Here is a 19,489-nt window from a genome sequence, read left to right on the forward strand (position 1 = left end):
TCAGAAATGTTATAAACTCCTCAGCCGAGGAGTGTGAACCCTTCCATACAATGAAAAGATCATCGATGTAACAGGTCCAAAATACAACTTGATCCATCCACCTCTCTGATACTTCCCTCCAGGCCACCTGCTCCTCCCACCAGCCAACGAAAAGATTCGCGTAGTTGGGGGCCAAGCACGTGCCTATCGCAGTACCGCGTTGTTGCTTGTATAGCTGGCCTGCGAAAATAAATATATTATTTTCTACGCAGAAGTCTAACATTTTCAAAAGCATTTCATTGTGTTTTTGGAACTTTAGAGTGCGCTTATCTAGAAACCACTTGACGGATGTGATACCTTGATTATGATTAATACAAGTGTACAAGCTGGTAATGTCGAATGTGACAAGCAACATGTCTGGTTCCCACTTAACACCCTCAATCAGTCTCAAGAAGTCTTGAGCGTCTCCAATATAGGAACTAAGATTCTTTACCCAAGGTGCACGAAAAGAGTCCATATAAATAGAGCAGTTCTCAAGAAGACTATTTATAGATGCAACTACGGGTCTTCCAGGGGGCCATTGTAAATCTTTATGAACCTTGGGGAGGTGATAAAACGTCCGTAACGTGGGATATTCGCACATTAAAAGTTGAATTCATTAATGTCCAACATTCCGTCATCTCTCCATTCTCGTAGGTTCCGATGGAAGGTTTCAACACGATTCGAATATTCTCTTCTAGTTGTTGTTAGATAGCATTCACGAGCTTCCAATTGATTGAGCCTCCCTGATGTATTGCTCCTTTGGAAAAACCACAATGTTACCCCCTTTGTCGGATGGTTTTACTACTATAGAATCGTCCTGTTTCAGACTTTGAATAGCCTGCCATTGTTTCGCAGAGAAGTTAAAACGCCTGACCTTATCAGTTTCCTGCTCGAGCTTTTTTAAGTCCTGTATTTGGGCATCATTAAATACATCAATGGCATCTGAGGACCAGGGCCGGACTGGGACCCAAAACCGGCCCTGGCAAAGTGCTCGGCCGGCCCCCCGGGGCTTGGGGGTGCCGCCGAGCTCTTTGCCAGGGCCGGTTTTCGGCCGATTTTGTTACAGGGCTGATTTTGCAGCTATGCAAAACGGCCCACAGGGGCCCAAAACCGGCCCCCACCAGTGCGGCGCACCGGGGGATTGCCCGGTGCCCACTACGGCCAGTCCGGCCCTGCTGAGGACAAATTCTTGATTTTCTTTTCAGTTCACGTTTTCCACTGACCTGTTCCACTCCTGCATATGGTGAATTGAGTTCTATTACTCCTGCATCATAAGTATAGCTGAACACTCTTTGTGCTCCGTAGATTTAAGAAGGTTACTTTAATTCTACTTAAAGAAAACAAAGTTACTTGAAAATCCAACCAAGTATTTTTTAAATTATTGACACGCAACTGGGTTTACCCACATCTAAAGAATCTGTTGCCAGGTGTATTGGTGCATTAATTTAATCAAGTCATCACTTTGTGTATAGCCCCTCCCATGAAGATGTTGCTACAATTCCAGTAAAGGAAAGCAGCCCCCACGTCGTGGCTCAGGAAAGTTCCACCAGCAGATGTTTGCAAAGCTGCCATGTTGAGATCAGTGCATACTATGTCCAATATTTTGACACTCAAGTTGATGCATAAGTGAGTCCACTTTAGGAAATAATCACTTAACTATATTTTATTCTTAGTCTTAAAATGTTAAACTCCTGTTTGTTCCGCCCAATAGCCACAAGAAATAGGCTCTTAGAGTGCTATTCTAATCAAACATTTAAAACTGTCAATGTATATTTAATGATGCAGAAGAAATGGTTATTTACTTGAAGTCCCGATCCTTCATCATGTTACTTTGGGCATAAGAAAAACAGCTATCACTATTTTTAACATATTCTGTCCCTACTTCACTTCGCAAAAAAGAAATGCCAGGGGGAGGGAACTTCCAGTACAAAGCATCATGTGTGAAGGAGCCTTTTTTTTACAGCTTTACAATATAAGCCTAGCAGGCTGCTGCTTTCTGTCAACGGTAGACAGTTTAAAAAAAAGTATTTGCATGTCAGGTGCTGCAATGCTGGTGTGAAATATGCTCTGTAAAACTTCTGCCTCGCCACATTTAAAAAAAACCTTGCCTGGGATAGGCTTTTGAAGGATGCTGCTGAGTATATGGACATATATGGACAAAAGCACCCTGTGTGCATAATTACAAGGAAATATATTTAGGAAAAAGTGTTTCAGGGTCCACGCACTCAGTGAAGAATTATTCTTTAATAAGGATTCCTACGATGCAGGACCAGGCCTACCAGTCAGTAACCATTTGTTTAGCCGTTGCTTCAGTATGATGGCCAATCCAAAATAGGGTTGTCAATTTTTCTATTATTATGTAAAAGTGATCATAATTCCCACTTTTAATCGTCCATTTTCTAGATATATTAAAATAGGTGATAAAGAGGTCGAGTATCACCCAGAATTTCGTCTAATTCTGCATACTAAGTTCTTCAACCCTCACTACAAGCCAGAAATGCAGGCTCAGTGCACGCTGATTAACTTCTTAGTAACCCGGGATGGACTGGAGGATCAGCTGCTGGCTGCTGTTGTTGCGAAAGAGAGACCTGATCTCGAGGAGCTGAAGGTATGAGACACAAACAAGCATTGATAAATGCATTAGGTTTTGCCTATGTGATTAATAATAAGCTGTTTTTTGTTGTAAGTTGTAGCTTGCTGAGTAGTTGTACAATATAAGTTACAGAAAACCTGTTAAAGTGTTATGACCTGTTCATGGATAAAAGGGCAATTTATTGTGCTGTACCTAGTGATATTCTAAAGTGTGATAAGGTAAATGGTGGAGGAAAAAATAGCAAAGATAGTTAGAAGAAAAACTAGAATATTTATGCATGTTTCTACCCATTCCGATGTGGTGCAGCTTTTTAAATTTTTTTTTACTGGCTTCTATTCCACCGTTTCGAATCTCTGTTTGCAACAAATAACTATTTGAAAGAGAGAATGAGTTATGGATTCCTCACCTTCGAATTATCCCCAGGCGTCAGAATGGATCCGGAGAACTTTTTCCTCAGCAGTACCTCTGTGCGTCGATAGGTGGCGTCGGTCAACTCTGCGTCGTGGTCGCCGGAATGATGTCGTGGTATCTACTTAAACGCTTCCCTCGCGCGCTGATGCCAGTTCTTTATTTTTCTGCACCCGCCATCGCGGATCTCAAGTCACTTTTTGATTCAGTTTTTACGACTTTTGTCGACATCTTTTTTGAGTCGATCGACTCCTGGTGCACAGAGGGATGTCACGTCAGACCGGATTCATGGCTTTGTAGTGTAGTTCCTATATCCCCTATAGGCTCTGCACATTGGAATATCATACAGTATAGATTTGACATAGGACTGAGGTCAGTATGTCTCTATCGAGTACATTAAACTTAATTACTTGTGTGTGCCAGCTAACTCAGAGGTCACTAGAAACTTCTCGAATAAACAAGAAGGGATTAGTTTCTGACAACCGCATAAACATGACAACTTTGTTTCCCTTAGTCGGAACAATCTCAGAACCGTGGAAAAAATAGATAAGTTTCATTCGCTCATGCAGGCTTCGTTTCTACAGAGTTGCATAGAAACAGAGAGACGGGCGTTTCAATAAAAAGGGTTTATTGAACAGTCTTATTTCTCGTGCAAGAGATATGAACTGCTACAATCGTAAGACAGGCTGCGAAGTACAATATGTACAGAGTTAGCAGTAAGATAAAATAATGCTGCAATAGCATGGTTTGTAGCTATGACATATATTAATTAAAATACATACATACATAACACAGGCTAAAAGGTGAATACTCATCTGATGCTTCTAAATAGTTCTACCCCAGTGTACCTAACCTAAGTGTAGTACGAGGTAAGACGTAGGTGCCGTTTTCTAAAGTATAGCTAGCTATAGTTTAGTTTTGCCAAGAGTTGCCAAACGTTTCTCTAAGTTCTAGTCTGCTCCATACCTTTAGAATGTGCGAGATTGGAATCTCTTTCCGGGACTCGATATCTAACACCCCGCAAGGGGAGTTAGAAACACTGGAGCTGGATTCTCTGCGAGGAGGATGACAGCGTCTGGTCAGTGCATCAGGCTGGAACTCGATCTCCTTCTGTACTTGCCATAGCAAACCGCAAGTAGGCAGTCGAACTGGACCGTACCGGAACCGTGGTTTGCCAGGGTAAGTGCAGGTATATTTATACCTTGAAAGTGTTTAGGAATGCCTGTATTGACGTAAAAGTCGGGCATCGGAACGTCATGAATGAACCCCTAAGGAATAGATGTTCATGCATAATGATGAGTTCTTGGAGAAATCAATATCCAAGCAAGGGAAATTCCTAAAGGCTTAAGAGTCTGGTTTTCCAAGAACTCGTTGTGACGTGGATTGACGGACGTAGGAGACCATGCCTGTATTTGGTTAGCATGGACAATGCCTAAATAAGGGCTGGAATTTCTATGCATAAATAAGGGCAATATGAATTGTACCTATATAAGGGCATAAATCGGGAAACCTATATGTATACGGAATCTAAATCTACACACAACAGCTTGTGACTCCTGTCACAAATTGATGTCGTTCACGGACCCGCACCTTGTGTGCCTTTGGTGCCTGAAGCGCGACCACGACCCGAAGTCGTACTCAGACTGCCAGGCCATAAAGCCGAAGTCTTTGTGGGAGCGGTCCCGAAAGCTGCTTGAGGGCCGGCAGTCCACTGCGTGCCGTTCGAGGTCCCGGTCGAGAGGGAGGTTGTGGTACCAGACACTGGACGGAGTTGTCTGGCTCCTGTTGGGTCGACTCCGGCCTTCCCTCTGTTTCCGATACCCAGAGCGACCCCTGCTCAGCTTCGCAGCTTTTACGAAGCCTTACATTCGATCTTCGGGCAGCCCGACTTCCCCGGCACGCCTTCGGGCCCTGCGGACTGGGATGGGGGCCCTAGGCCTTCAATGTTGGCGGCTTCGGCTCTGGCGCCACAGGGCCCCTGAGGCTCTGTACCTCCAGCTTCCTACGATGGCGGTCATGACTAACCTGATAGAGGTGCTTCAACCGGCAGCGGCCTCATTGGAGCACCTGCTGCTATTCAATGAGGCCTTTAAGGACAGCCTTTTGGGCACTTGGTCCAAGCCCAACACAGTGGCTCCTGGGGGCAGGATGATTGCCTATCACCACCGCCCGGCCCATTATCCTCTCTTCCCATCCTACCCCTGAGAGCTTGTTAGTCCAGTCCTCCACGTCCAAAGGCACATTCCCTAACGCACCACCTGATAGGGAATTCAAGAAACTGACCGCTTTGTGAAGATGTTTTCTTCTTCCAGCTTGCGGCTGCGTACAGTGAACACTGCATGCCTATTGGACCATTACTCCCACTCGGTGTGGGACACGGTTGTGCAGGTGCTGCCACAGTGCCCTCAGGAGGCCTAGGCTGTGCTCTCCCATGCTTTTGCCGAAGGGAGAGACGCAGCGAAATTCACCATCTGGTGTGGGCTGGACACCGCCGACTCACTGGGCAGGACGATTTCCACGTAAGTAGCACTGAGACGCTACATCTGGTTGAGGTCTACTGGTTTTTCAGGGGATGTCCAAGCAACGCTTTTGGACATGTCCTTTGCTGGCCGTCGCCTGTTTGGCGAAAAGGCAGAAAAAGCACTTGAGGGCTTTAAGGATTCTAGGGCTACGGCCAGATCCTAAGGCCTCGCTTCCACCTCTCACCCAGCGCTGTCTGCCTTTTGTGGCTACGGAAGAGGTTCCCCGCCCAGAGCCACTGGCCTGCGCAAGCTGTACAACCTCTGTGTGGCTGAGGACGTGGATCCCACCATCGGTGGGCCAGCAGGCAGGCCAGTCCACCACCACCCCCTCTGCAGCAGCCTCCAAACCTTCCTAGTCTGACATTTCAGGCCCATCATTCGCCAGTGTTACAGCAAGCAAATGATGGACGGAATGCTGACAATACAAACATTCTCCCCCAGTCAAAAGATCTGGGTTAAATCCATCGTTCTTTTGCCCACTGCGCCACCCCAGTTTGGACCCAGCCATATGCAAATCAGTCTTGACCCTGTGCCACATGGGAACAGTCCAGACCGAACTGCCAGGCCAGGTCCTCCCTGGACTGGAAACAAGCCTCCTGGGACCAGTTTCAGGGTATGTCACCCTTCAGCCAGGCTAGCTTGAATCTAGTGGCACAGTGAGCAAGGGACCCACGTCTGGGCATACCCATCCCACTTAGGGCGTAAAGTGTTACAGCAAACAAATGATGGACGGAATGCTGACAATGCAAACATTCTCCCCCAGTCAAAAGATCTGGGTTAAATCTATCGTTCTTTTGCCCATTGCGCCACCCCAGTTTGGACCCAGCCATATGCAAATCAGTCTTGACCCTGTGCAGGCAGGATTCGCCATCACCTCCCCCACTGGCTCAACATCACGTCGGACTGGTGGGTTTTGCAGATGGTCCAAAGGGGCTACTCCCTCCCCTTCGAGACTACCCCTCCATCCATGCCACCTCAATTTCATCTCATGTCGGAGGATCACCTGGCCCTTCTCCAACAGGAAGTTGCAGCTCTTTTGGCCAAGGGAGCCATCAAGCGTGTTCCTGTCCCAGAAGTAGGTTGTGGTTGTTATTCCCACTACTTTCTGGTGCCCAAGAAGGACACGGGCTTGCGTCCTATCTCGGATCTCAGGAACATCAACTGCTTCCTCCGGAAGGAGAAGTTCAAGATGTTGACTCTGGCTCAGGTCCTGTCTGCTCTCGACCCTGGAGACTGGATGGTAGCGTTGGACTTGCAGGACACTTATTTACACATCCCCCGTCCTGCTGGTCCTCCGGCATTACCTGTGGTTCACAGTAGGCCACAAGCACTTTCAGTTTACCGTGCTTTCCTTTGGCCTTACCAGCTTCCCTCAGGTGTACACGAAAGTGATGACGGTGGTCGTAGCTCATCTGCGCAGATCAGGGGTTCCAGTCTTCCCCTATCTCGACAACTGGCTGTTGAAGGTGGGCTCGCACCCCAGGCAGTCGTCTTTTATCTCCAGACTACGGCAGACCTCATTCGCTGGGGTTCACTATCAATATGCTGAAGTCCCACCTGACTCCCTCTCAGAAGCTCCTTTTCATCGGAGCGGTTCGGGACACGACGCAGTTTTGGGTGTATACTCCCGAACTGGGAGTCTGGGATATTCAATCTATGATTCCGATCTTTCAGCCTCTCTCCCAGGTTTTGGTCTGAATGACCCTGAGGCTGCTGGGCCTTATGGCCTCCTGCATCCTGCTTGTGGATCATGCCAGATTGCATATGCGGGCTCTGCAGTGGGACCTGAAGTTCCAGTAGGCACAGCATCAGGGGAATCTGTCCGATTGTGTTCAGAGCTCAGAGGGCACTGTAGGTCAATTGCAATTGGCTAACGAACCGGGATTGGGTCAACGGCAGATCCCTTTCCCTTCCCCAACCGAAGTACACAGTGGTGAGGGATGCATCACTTCTAGGGTGGGGTGGCCACATGGGAGAGGCGGAGATCAGAGGCCTCTGATCTCCGGCGGAGTCTGGGCTCCACATCAACCTTCTGGACCTTCGGGCGATCGGTCTTGCACTGAAAGCATTCCTTCCTTCTGTCCAGGGAAGAGTGATGCAGGTGTTCACGTACAACACCACCACCATGTGGTACTGCAACAAACAGGGTGGGGTGGGTCCGTGGACCCTTTGTCAAGAGGCTCTCCGTCTCTGGACATGGCTGGAACCTCGGGCATATCCCTGGTGGTTCAACACCTGGCAGGTTCATCACTGAACGCCAGGGCGGACAAACTCGACCGGAGGTGCATGATGGATCACAAATGTCATCTTCACTCTGAGGTGGTGCAAGGTCTCTTTCAGCAGTGGGAAGAGCCTTAGTTGGATCTATTAGCCACCAAAGAGAACACACAATGTCAGCAATTGTGCGCATTGGATCTTACAAGGCGGGTCTCACTAAGCAACGCTTTTTGTCACAAGTGGAGTTGCAGTCTTCTATACGCCTTTCCACCTATACCACTTCTGCCCAGAGTGCTGAAGAAGATCAAGCGCAACCAGGCCCAAGTCATCCTTGTGGCTCCGGATTGGGCACGAAGAGTCTAGTATCTGGAGCTGCTCAACATGGCCATCGATCCTCCAATCCGACTGCTTCTTTGGGAGGATCTTCTGTTGCAGCAGCAGGGGGCGGTCCTCCACCCGAACCTGTCCAGTCTCCACCTCCTTGTGTGGAGATTGAGCAGCAACAGTTGACATCCTATAACCTTCCTCCCGAAGTCTGTGATGTTATCTTGACAGCCAGGCGTCCCTCCACTAAGACGGTATACACCTGCAGATGGAACAAATTTGGGGCATGGTGCACAGTAAAGGCTGTAGATCCCCTTTCTGCCCCCCTTTCGGAGGTTCTCTTGTTCCTCCTGTCTTTGGCCCAGCCGGGCTCTGCTCTGGGCACTTTTAAGGGCTACCTCTCAGCTATTTCAGCCTTTCTTAGGCGTCCTGATCGTCCTTCTCTTTTCAAGTACCCTGTTGTAAATTGCTGTCTTAATGGCATTACTCATCTTTTTCCTCCTGTTCCTTTTGTAATGCTTCAGTGGGACTTGAACTTGGCTCTTTCTTACCCTACGTGTGCTCCCTTTGAGCCGTTTCATAACTGTTGTCTCAGACGTCTTACTTTAAAGACTGCCTTTCTGGTTGCCATAACCTCTGCTTGCAGGGTAAGTGAGCTCCAGGCTCTTTCTTCAAAGCCTCCCTTTCTGGCAGTTCATCCGGACAAGGTCGTCCTCAGAACCAGACCTTCCTTTCTTCCCAAGGTGGTTACTTCCTTCCACATTGGTCAAGCCATCACTTTGCCCACCTTCTTTCCGCCTCCGCATCCTTCTAAGGAGGAAGAGAGGCTCCACCGTCTGGATCCAAAACGTGCGCTTTCATTTTATTTGGATTGCACCAAGCAAGTCCGGGTGGATGACAAGCTCTTTGTTGGCTACGAGGGCACCAAAAAAGGTCTTGCCGTGCACAAACGGACCATCTCTAGGTGGGTCGTTTTGTGCATCAAAGCTTGCTACTCTTTGACTAAGAAGGAACCTCGAGTGGGATTGCGCGCCCATTCGCTCAGGGTGACGGCAGCTACCACCGCTTTGGGATGGGGAGGCCCCCTCCATGACATCTGTCAGGCAGCTACATGGGCATCTCTGCACACGTTCACAAAACACTACTGCCTGGACAGCCAAGTTCCGGAGAGACTGCTTCTTTGGCCGTTCTGTTCTCCAGGACTTTCTGGTGTGAACTTAGGTCGCAGACCCACTTCCAGGGTTGGTATTGCTGGGGTATCTATTCTAAGGTAAGGAATCTATAACTATAACTAATTATCTCTTTCAGATGAACTAGTTACTTACCTTCGGTAATGATATATCTGTAAGAGACATGGATTAGTTATAGATTTCTTACTGCCCCACCCATCCTCCCCGTTCTGCGAACTGACCTCTAGGGTCAGGCAATCCCTTTCTGGGCCCTAGTTTTGTGCACCAGTGGTCAGTGTCTTGCATGGCTCTGCGCTTCTGCCGTGGAATGTCGGATGAAAGAACTGAGGTCCGAGCGAAAGGGCGGCATCTAAGTAGCTACCACAACATCATCCCTGCTACAACGACAAACGCGGAGCCGATCGACGCCACCTTTCGACATGCAGGGGTACTGCTGGCGTAAAATTCTCCAGATCCAGTCTGACTCCTGGGGGTAATTCACAAGGTAAGGAATCTATTTTTTTTTTTTTTTTTTTTAAATATTTTTATTGAGTATCACATGGAAATTACACTCACATTGTGCATTATTTTATCAAACTGTACACATTTCTAACAAGTCTGTGCTCTGACATTGGATTTACGAAGATCAGCCTCTCCATCTGTGTGCTACAATAGGTCCAGTGATGACAATGATAGTAAGCGAAAGAGGCTACCAATCCATTTCCCCCTTCAGCCTGTACCATTCCTGCTAAGTGCATATCAATATAATACTCAATTCAACCCCTTCCCGCAACCACCCCCCTCCCACCATACCCAAACAAACAAAGAACCTAGGTGCCGCTGCTCGGTCGAACCACCCCCGTCGATGTACCCGCGGCAGGTGCTCACCAAGCTCAAATACCCCCACTGGGGGGTCTGTACCGAGGGAGGGGGGGAAGGGTGGGGGGGGAAGGGTGGGGGGGAAAGGGGGGGGAGACATGGGCGGGGAGAGGGGGGGGAAAGGGGGGGACAGGGAGGGAGGGAAGGACACAGGGAGGAGAGGCAGTGGAGGGGAAAGGGAGGAAAATAATAATAGGAGGGGGGGGAGAACCAGCTCAGGGAGGAACACAGGAGGGGACCGCGTGCACAGGAGATGGTAGAGATCTTAGGAAGCTGAACCTCCGCCAAAAACGCGTGCATGGGCGCTAGATCATCCATGCATGGGGCCGTATATAAGCGGGCATAGTGTTCCTGAAATGCCAGATTTATGTCCCTCTGTGACGTAACCAAAACATTATTAATGGTGTACACTGCCAGAACCGGGGTAGGACTCAATGTCGGTTGGATCATCCGAGCCAAGAGGGTGCCTGCCCTATCTGCCGTAGAGTGCGTACGTTGGGTATAAGCAGCAAAATCCAACAGACGTAAGCGCTCCAACAACTCTGCGTATTTAATCCTAGCAGACTGCAATTGTTCCGCACCGGTTACTCCTCTCTGGGCCTCAACTTCCAGGGCCTGCAGCTTCCCCTCAATATCGGTAAGGTCCCAGATCGCCTCCCGCCGTGATCCCGCCAATGTTCCCTTGGCAACCCCACGGATCGTCACCTTGAAGGCCTCCCATTCGATTGCTCTGGACGAGGCCGAGCCCTCATTTTCGGCAAAAAATGTGTCCACAGCTGTAGACAGTGACGCCCGATAGTCCTGGTCTTCGAGCTGTAGCGGCTGCATCCTCCATACAGGGATGGGAGTCAGGGAAGGGCCCCAGGATAATCGCATCTCGATAGGATTATGATCAGATATTGTCTTACCCCTAAACTCACAATGTAGTACCGCTGTGGAAAGCTCAGGAGAACAAAGAAAGTGATCTAACCATGTATGTAGCTTATGGGGATAGGAATAAAAAGAATATTCCCTCATATTCACATGTAATGCCCTCCAGACATCAATTAGACCCCAACCCTGTGCCCAGCGGGTGAGGGCTGCCGCCTGCGTCCTAGCTGCCGTGTTGAACAATGGAGGGTGGGAGCGATCCAAGCTAATGTCAAATACTGCATTGAAATCCCCGCCCAGCAGCCATGGGACATGGGACCACCCCGCAAGCGCTCGGGACACCCGCGATAAGAACAATTCTTCATCAGTATTTGGAGCGTACAAGGAGCCCAGCACTACCTGCCTCCCATCCAGTGTACCCAATAAGAGGACACGCCGGCCCTGGTCATCAGTTCTACATTCAGTGAGAGAAAAGGGGATACCTGCCCTGATCCAAATGGCCGCCCCTCGGGAAAAGGCGGAATATGCCGTTGCGTACAACTGACCACGCCATCTCCTTTGTAGCTTCGCGGTTTCAGTGGGAAGCAAGTGTGTCTCTTGAAAGCAGATTATTTGGGCTTTACAGCGATGTAGTTGCGCAGCTATCCTATGTCGCTTAGAGATAGAACCCATACCCCGCACATTCCACGAAACCATGGTGTAAGTATTAGTAGCAGACATCATCCAATACAAACAATTGAGGAAGTCCCTCCAGGATCCCACCCCAGCCCACCCAACCCCACCCCCATCCCCGGTAACATCAGGTTATGCGGCATACATAAAACAAGTTTAACTAACTCCCATTACTGGGTCCAACGTACAAACCTCGTTCGACCAAACCATATGAGCCATGCAAGCATTCCACTCATCTAACCAATGCAACTGCCTTAGGGGGGAAGGTCGCTAACTGCAGTAACAGTCGCGTCTCACTCGTGAGAGCCCAGTACGGGGCCAGGGACGTGGTCATCTATTCCCTCCTGTCATACCGGTGCATATATTCTACAACAATCTATTTAACCGGCTAGGCGCGTGTATCGCGCTATAACTCGCTAGATCAGGCAGGACTACAACACTAGGCAATACATATTTCATGAGCTCCTGAACTTGCAACTATTTGTCCGCTGAGGTTAGTGGATCATTACTAAGCCGCGAATCAGCCGAGGGAAACAATGCAAGATTGCCCTCAGAGTCAGTATCCGTGGGTACATCTTCAGATTGGCTAGGGCTGATGTCTGGGCGGGGGGCACGCAAAGTGGAGGCAGCCCGTAGTGCTCCCCGCCTGCCCTCCATCACCTGCTGGCGGTCCAGGGTGGCCGAGACCGAACTCTGTGTAAGGAGGCCTTTCTTAGGTCTACGAGGGGGACCCTGTATCTTAGGCAAGGAAGAGTCCATACGTCTCATAGGGCGTACTTCGGGGAATTTTTTGTCTAGCCACTCCCACGCACTGTCAGGGGTATCAAAAAACAGGGACCGCTGTTCATATAGGATTTTTAGTTTTGCAGGAAACAACAAAGCAAATGAGAGGCCCGCCGCACGAGCCCGTGCCTTCACATCCATAAAGGAAAACCTTTTACGTTGTACTGCCAAAGTGTAGTCCGGGAATATTGACACCCTGGTATTAGCGATTAGCAGAGGACCCTGATTCCGTGCTGCCTGCAACAGATGGTCCCGGCCCCTATAATTTAAAATCCTGGCCAGGATAGGGCGGGGGTTTGCTCCCGGCACTGGGCGCCTCGCAGGGACACGGTGCGCCCTTTCAACCGTGAAGTGAGGCGATAGTCCAGTAGGGGCCACAGTCGACTTTAACCACTCCTCTATATATTCCGTGGGCACAGTTCCTTCCGTCACTTCCGGCATACCCACTATGCGAAGGTTATTCCAATGCGCCCGGCCTTCCGCATCACCAGCCCGTGCCTGGAGAGAGTCGATCTGCTGGCGCATTTGCTGGATCTGCTCATAATGAGCCTGCACCCGGGGCACCATGTCATCCACCTTCTGGTCCGTCGCACGGGCCCTCTCTGCCAAGTTCTTGTGGTCGTCTTTGAGCAGGTTGAGCTCCACAGAGACAATGCCCAGCTGTGTTTCTAACACTGCGCGAGAATCACGGATCTCCCGCAGTATCATATCAAGCTTATCCCCTGGCGTGTCTGTCTCCGCCGCCCCGTCCAACTGGCGAGGCTGGGCCGATGAGTGCCCTGATGCTGGAGAAGGGGTTCCCGCCCCCTCTGTCGGCTGCGGCATCCTGGGTCTTCCCTTCCCCATGGCCTGCGACAGAGTGGGGCCCAGTGCCAGTTATCTAGTGTGTGAGAAGTTGGCCTGATGTATGATGTCACTAGTTCTAGTGTACACCTTATATCAGTCCAAATACCCTTATGGTGATTGGTTGTAAAGTCAACCTTATAGACCAGCTATCCTAGTGGTAGCATGGACAAGAGCAGTCTTAGGCTAAACTCTGAATGGCATGTGAAGCCAGCTGTGATACCATATATAATCCCTTGAATACCAAATGAAAGGACACCACAACAGATGTATATATAAAATAAAGTGTATTTATTCTAGTCAAACCCTCAGCACTCTTTATGAGATTAGAGGTAAGTACAACACAGTCTTATTTAAGCATACATTAAGTCACACAGGTAAGTAATACAGTTAGGCCCTAGGGGCCACGCAAACCATATACTAAGTAAGTGGTATAAGGACCACTGTCGCGGAAATAGGATAGGCCTAGGCCTAGGGAATCGCTGGGGCTACACTACACTAGCAACAGTTAGGAAGTGGGAGGCCCACGGGATTCAGGTGCAGAGTGGAAACACTCACGCGTAATGCGTAAAAGTCGATAGAAATAGTAGTTGTTAGCAATTAACAGTTTAAGGACACTTCTGAAGCAGCTAGAGAGTCGAGACTCGGAAACTAGACCCTAGGATAGTCACTACCCTTGTGAGCACCGAAGTACCCAAGTTACCTAGCCCACAGGCTGCGGGTGCATAGGTGTGAACTTGCGTCGGGTTTCGTCGTGGACTTCTATGGATGCCTGAAGGAAAGATGCTGACAGGCAGTCAGTGAAGAGTGTCCGGTGGATCCCAAGGCTGGGATCAAGAAGAAAGGAGACCTGCAAGCAGAAGGGACAGAGTCAAGGTCACTAGCCAGTGACCACGTGGAATCAGGAAGGAACCAGGCGATGTCGTGAAGATTTCAGGTGAAGGTGAAGCTTGTCGCTGCAGCCACGAGGACCAGGGAACGTCGAGGACGACCAGGACCAGGAGGCGAGCTGTCCCACGAAGGCTCTTGCTGTCGGCGGCGTCGAAGTTGGACTAGGACTCACAAAGCCTTGGCAAGCGGAACCCACGAAGAACGGAGGACTTGCTACTGGTGCAGACCAGGAAGGTCTGGGGTGCTTCTCTTTTTCAAAGAAGCAGGAGCCAGTCTGGAGGAGCCAAACCAGTGGTGAAGATTTCAGGATGCGTCGTCACAAAGGCTACTAGCCAGCGGGCAAGCAACCGGACATATGCGGCAAGCAGGAAAATGCAGAAGGGCCCCACGCTGGACTCGTGGAGTGTGGGGGGCTGATCTTCGGTGCAGATGGTGCTTGGGGTTGGGGCTTCTCAATCCCCGGTGCACAACTTCGAGGGTGCCTCAGAAGCTGCGCTTGAAGATACTAGCCACTTTTCCCAGGTAGCCGGTCCCACGTCTCTCGTCGCCTCCACGGATCTCAGCTCGGCTGTGGATGTGGATCAGGGTCGGAGAAGTCTGGAAGTCAAGGCTCTGGTCGGGCTCTGCAGTCGGTCCCTCGTAGAACTTCAGCAAAGCAAAGGGTAGTCTCTTGATGGTGCCTGTTTGCACAGGGTAGCCACTCCTTGGCCACAAGGGAGATTCTTCAGTCTTCTTCTTTCGTCGAATGTCGAAGGTCCAGAGTTTCTGTTCAAGTTGCAGGTTCAGGATAATCTAATCTCCTGGGGCCCAGCTACCACTCTTATACTAATCTGGGGGGCTGGGTTACCTGCTAGGTCACGCCTTATGGGTGGGACCTGGGAGGGGGGTGGTTACACCCCCTTCCCTTTGTCCAGTTTCGCGCCAGGACTGGGGCTGGAGTGCCCCAGTACCGGTTTGAACTGGACTATGCACGGGACACCTTGTGTGCCCCAGGCATGTCTCATTCTTTTCATCCCTCCCTGCCCCAATACACTAAGGCCTGTCTGGGGTGGTGCTCACACCTCCCAAGGCAGGAAACCTATTGTCCAAGCCTCCCTTGCCGGGATCACTCCCAGCAGCAGGAGGTCAGACTCGTGTCTGTGGCAGCAGCATCCATTCTGTGATGCTGGGGCTCTGGTTAACTTTAACCGGGTAAGTAGGTTACAACATGTCTTCTCCCTCTAGAAGGGAGGGATAATATCCTCATCCCCAGAAATGGGATGGGGGTATTATTCCAAAGTGTTAGACACCTTACACAACATGTTTTGATAAAGCCAAATCATAGTTACCATAACCGTTTAAGATTATAAGGCACTTTAAGAGTATATGGTAGGCTATATCATAGAACAGCTATAAGGACATGGTTCCGAAAGCTGCAGACAGGCTCAGCTCATGCTAGAGCACCATCTCACATGTTACCAAGCACTCTGCCTCCAGGATTGTTAAGGCCTGCCATAGGAGTGGCTGATAGGTACACATGTGTCTATATGTAAGTTAGGTATAGGAATACTACACCTAAGCAAGGAGTGATTACACAACCTTGCCCCAGCTGAGTGATCAGCCAGTTGTGTCATATTGGAAGGCCAGGCCAGGGGTGGCACAATACATGCTGCAGCCCCTGGTAGGCCTAGGATACACCTATGCCCTGGGTACCTAAGGTACACTGTACAGGGGCCAATAAGGTGATCCTATCCAAATGGGTTATGCACCTAAAGTACATGGTATCAATTTAGAGAGAGAACAGCAGGACTGTGGGTCTGGTTAGCAGGCCCACAGCCACATCTAAGTCAAAAACCAGTAAAGCAAAAGCAAAAAGTGGGGGTGAACATAGAAAGCAGACCCTACTCTCCTACACAACCCCCCCCCCCAAACTTAGGGACATTAAACTAACCTTGACCAGTTAAGTCTTCATGTTCTAAGTGGAAATATCTGGAGAGTCCATCTGCATTGGCATGGTCAGTCCCAGGTCTATGTTCCACTGTGAAGTCCATCCCCTGTAGGGAAATGGACCACCTAAGAAGTTTGGGGTTTTCACCCTTCATCTGATTTAGCCACAAGAGGGGCTTATGGTCTGTCTGAATCTTGAAGTGAGTGCCAAACAAGTATGGCCTCAGCTTCTTCAGGGCCCAAACCACAGCAAAGGCCTCCCTCTCAATAGCTGACCAACGTTTCTCTCTAGGGGTCAGCCTTCTACTTATAAAAGCAATGGGCTGGTCTTGACCATCTACATTCAGTTGTGAAAGAACAGCTCCCACACCTAACTCAGAAGCATCTGTCTGGACAATGAACTCTTTGGAGTAGTCTGGACTTTTCAGAATAGGTGCACTGCACATGGCCTGCTTCAGGTCATCAAATGCTTTTTGACAGCTTACTGTCCACTGAACTTTCTTTGGCATTTTCTTGGAGGTCAAGTCATTAAGTGGTGTCACAATGGACCCATAGTTCTTAACAAACTTTCTGTAGTACCCAGTCAGGCCCAAGAAAGCTCTGACCTGAGTCTGGGTAGTTGGAGGAGTCCAGTCCTTTATGGTCTGGATCTTGCTCTCCAGTGGTTGAACCTGACCCCCACCAACTAGGTGGCCCAGGTATACAACCTTGCTCTGCCCTATCTGGCACTTAGTGGCCTTGATAGTGAGGCCTGCCTTTTGCAGGGCCTCTAAAACATTCCTCAGGTGGACCAGGTGATCCTCCCAGGTAGAGCTAAAGACAGCAATATCATCAAGATAAGCTGCACAATAATCATCCAACCCAGTAAGGACTTGATTCACCAACCTTTGGAAAGTGGCAGGTGCATTTTTCAAACCAAAGGGCATTACCACAAATTGATAATGTCCTCCTGGGGTCGAGAAAGCAGTTTTGGCCTTTGCATTCTCAGCTAGTCTGATTTGCCAGTAGCCTGCTGTTAGGTCAAATGTGCTCAAAAACTTAGCAGCTGCCAGTCTGTCAATGAGCTCATCTGCCCTAGGTATTGTGTGGGCATCTGTCCTAGTGACAGCATTGAGACCTCTGTAATCCACGCAAAACCTCATCTCTCTCTTACCATCTTGGGAGTGAGGTTTTGGCACAAGAACTACAGGACTAGCCCAAGGGCTCTCTGAAGGTTCAATGACTCCCAGCTCCAACATCTTTTGTACCTCAACTTTTATGCAGTCCCTGACATGGTCAGGTTGCCTGTAGATTTTACTCTTCACAGGCAGACTGTCACCAGTGTCCACCTCATGGGTGCACCAGTTTGTCTGACTTGGGGTCAGAGAGAACATATGTCTGTAGGATTGCAGAACTTGTCTGCAGTCCTGTTGCTGATGGACAGTGAGGCTGTCAGAAAAGACCACACCATCAACTGAGCCATCATCAGGGTTCTGAGTCAACAGGTCTGGGAGAGGGTCACTCTCTTCCTCCTGCCCCTCATCTGTAGCCATGAGTAAGCCCATGTCTGCCCTGTCAACATATGCCTTCAATCTGTTGACATGAAGCACCCTGTGGGGGCTTCTGGGAGTCCCAAGGTCCACCAAGTAGGTGACTTCTCCCTTTTTCTCAACAATAGTGTGGGGTCCAGACCATTTGTCTTGGAGTGCTGCTGGGGCCACTGGCTCCAACACCCACACTTTCTGCCCTGGCTGGTAAACAGTCAGCACAGCCTTTTGGTCATGCCAAGCTTTTTGGAGTTTTTGGCTTGCCTCAAGGTTTTTAGAAGCCTTCTTCATATACTCTGCCATCCTGGAGCGGAGACCAAGTACATAATCCACTATGTCAAGTTTGGGTTGTCTGAGAGGTCTCTCCCATCCTTCCCTTACTAAACACAGGGGTCCTCTTACAGGATGCCCAAACAAAAGCTCAAAAGGGCTGTAGCCAACCCCCTTTTGTGGGACCTCTCTGTAAGCAAACAGAAGGCAGGGTAAAAGGATGTCCCATCTTCGCCTAAGCTTGTCTGGTAAACCTTTTATCATTCCCTTTAGGGTCTTGTTGAATCTCTCAACAAGCCCATTGCACTGTGGGTGATAGGGGGTGGTGAACTTGTAGTTCACACCACACTCCTTCCACATTGCAGTCAAGTATCCTGACATGAAGTTGGCACCTCTGTCAGAAATGACCTCCTTTGTAAAGCCCACTCTGGAGAATACTCCAAGCCGGGCCCTTGCCACAACAGGAGCTGTTGTGGTCCTCAGGGGAATAGCTTCTGGATACCTGGTGGCATGGTCCACTATCACCAGTATGAATCTGTGCCCAGATGCTGTTTGTGGGTCCATTGGTCCTACAATATCTATGCCCACTCTTTCAAAGGGAATCCCCACCACAGGTAGTGGTATGAGGGGGGCCTTTGTGGTGCCACCTGATTTGCCACTGGCTTGGCAGGTGACACAGGAGCGACAAAACTCCTTAGTATCTTCTGACATATGGGGCCAGTGAAAGTGAGGGACAAGCCTGTCCCAAGTCTTGTTCTGGCCTAAGTGTCCTGCAAGGGGAATATCATGGGCCAAGGTAAGAAGGAAGCCTCTGAACTTCAGTGGTATGACCAACCTCCTGGATGCACCAGGCTTGGTGTCTCTAGCCTCTGAGTACAGTAGCCCTTCATCCCAATACACTCTATGGGTACCTTGAGCATTCCCTGCACCCTCAGCAGCAGCCAGCTGTCTGAGGGGTTCAAGAGAGGGGCAGTCTAATTGAGCCTGCCTCAGATCCGCCCTTGAAGGTCCCCCTGTCCCAAGAAACTCAACCTGATCAGGTTCAAGTTCTTCTAGGACAGTTCCTTCAGGGCTCTCAGAATCATCCTCCTGGGAGGGCTGATCCACTACCTGAGGCAGGGGGGAAGGCACAGCCTTAACCCTACTGCTCTTTCTCTTGGGTTGTGACTGGTCCATAGTTTCAGGATCCAGCACTTGTTCAGTGGTGCACTTTTTGGCCTGTGACCTGGTCACAGCAAGGACATGTGCATCTATCCCCAGCATTTCTGCATGGGTCCTATACTCCACTTCAGACCAAACTGAAGTTTCAAGATCATTGCCCAGTAAACACTCTACAGGAAGGTCTGAACTAACAACAACTTTCTTGAGGCCAGTTACCCCTCCCCAGGAGAAGTTAACAATAGCCACACTATGGGAGGTAGTGGCATTGCTAGCGTTGGTCACTAGGTAATTCTCACCTAGTATGATCTGTCCAGGGTCCACAAAGGCAGGTGTCACCATTGTGACACTAGCCCCAGTGTCCCTGTAGGCCTGAGCCATTCTTTGGTTGATAAAAGGAGTCTGTCTGTACTTGCC

At 49.6% G+C, this 19,489-nt stretch overlaps 1 protein-coding gene across 2 annotated transcripts in view; it reads left to right on the forward strand.

The window, feature by feature from the left end:
• DNAH17 (dynein axonemal heavy chain 17) overlaps positions 1-19,489 on the forward strand; it is a 14,992,541-nt gene that overhangs the window by 12,318,725 nt on the left and 2,654,327 nt on the right. For both annotated transcript variants that reach the window (XM_085617470.1, XM_085617471.1), the window contains one exon: positions 2,425-2,629. In XM_085617470.1, coding sequence (XP_085473596.1) covers positions 2,425-2,629 — 205 coding nt within the window. The remainder of the gene's footprint in view (positions 1-2,424; positions 2,630-19,489) is intronic.

This window comes from Triturus cristatus, chromosome 7, assembly GCF_964204655.1.
Source record: "Triturus cristatus chromosome 7, aTriCri1.1, whole genome shotgun sequence".
Classification (NCBI taxonomy): Eukaryota; Metazoa; Chordata; class Amphibia; order Caudata; family Salamandridae; genus Triturus; species Triturus cristatus.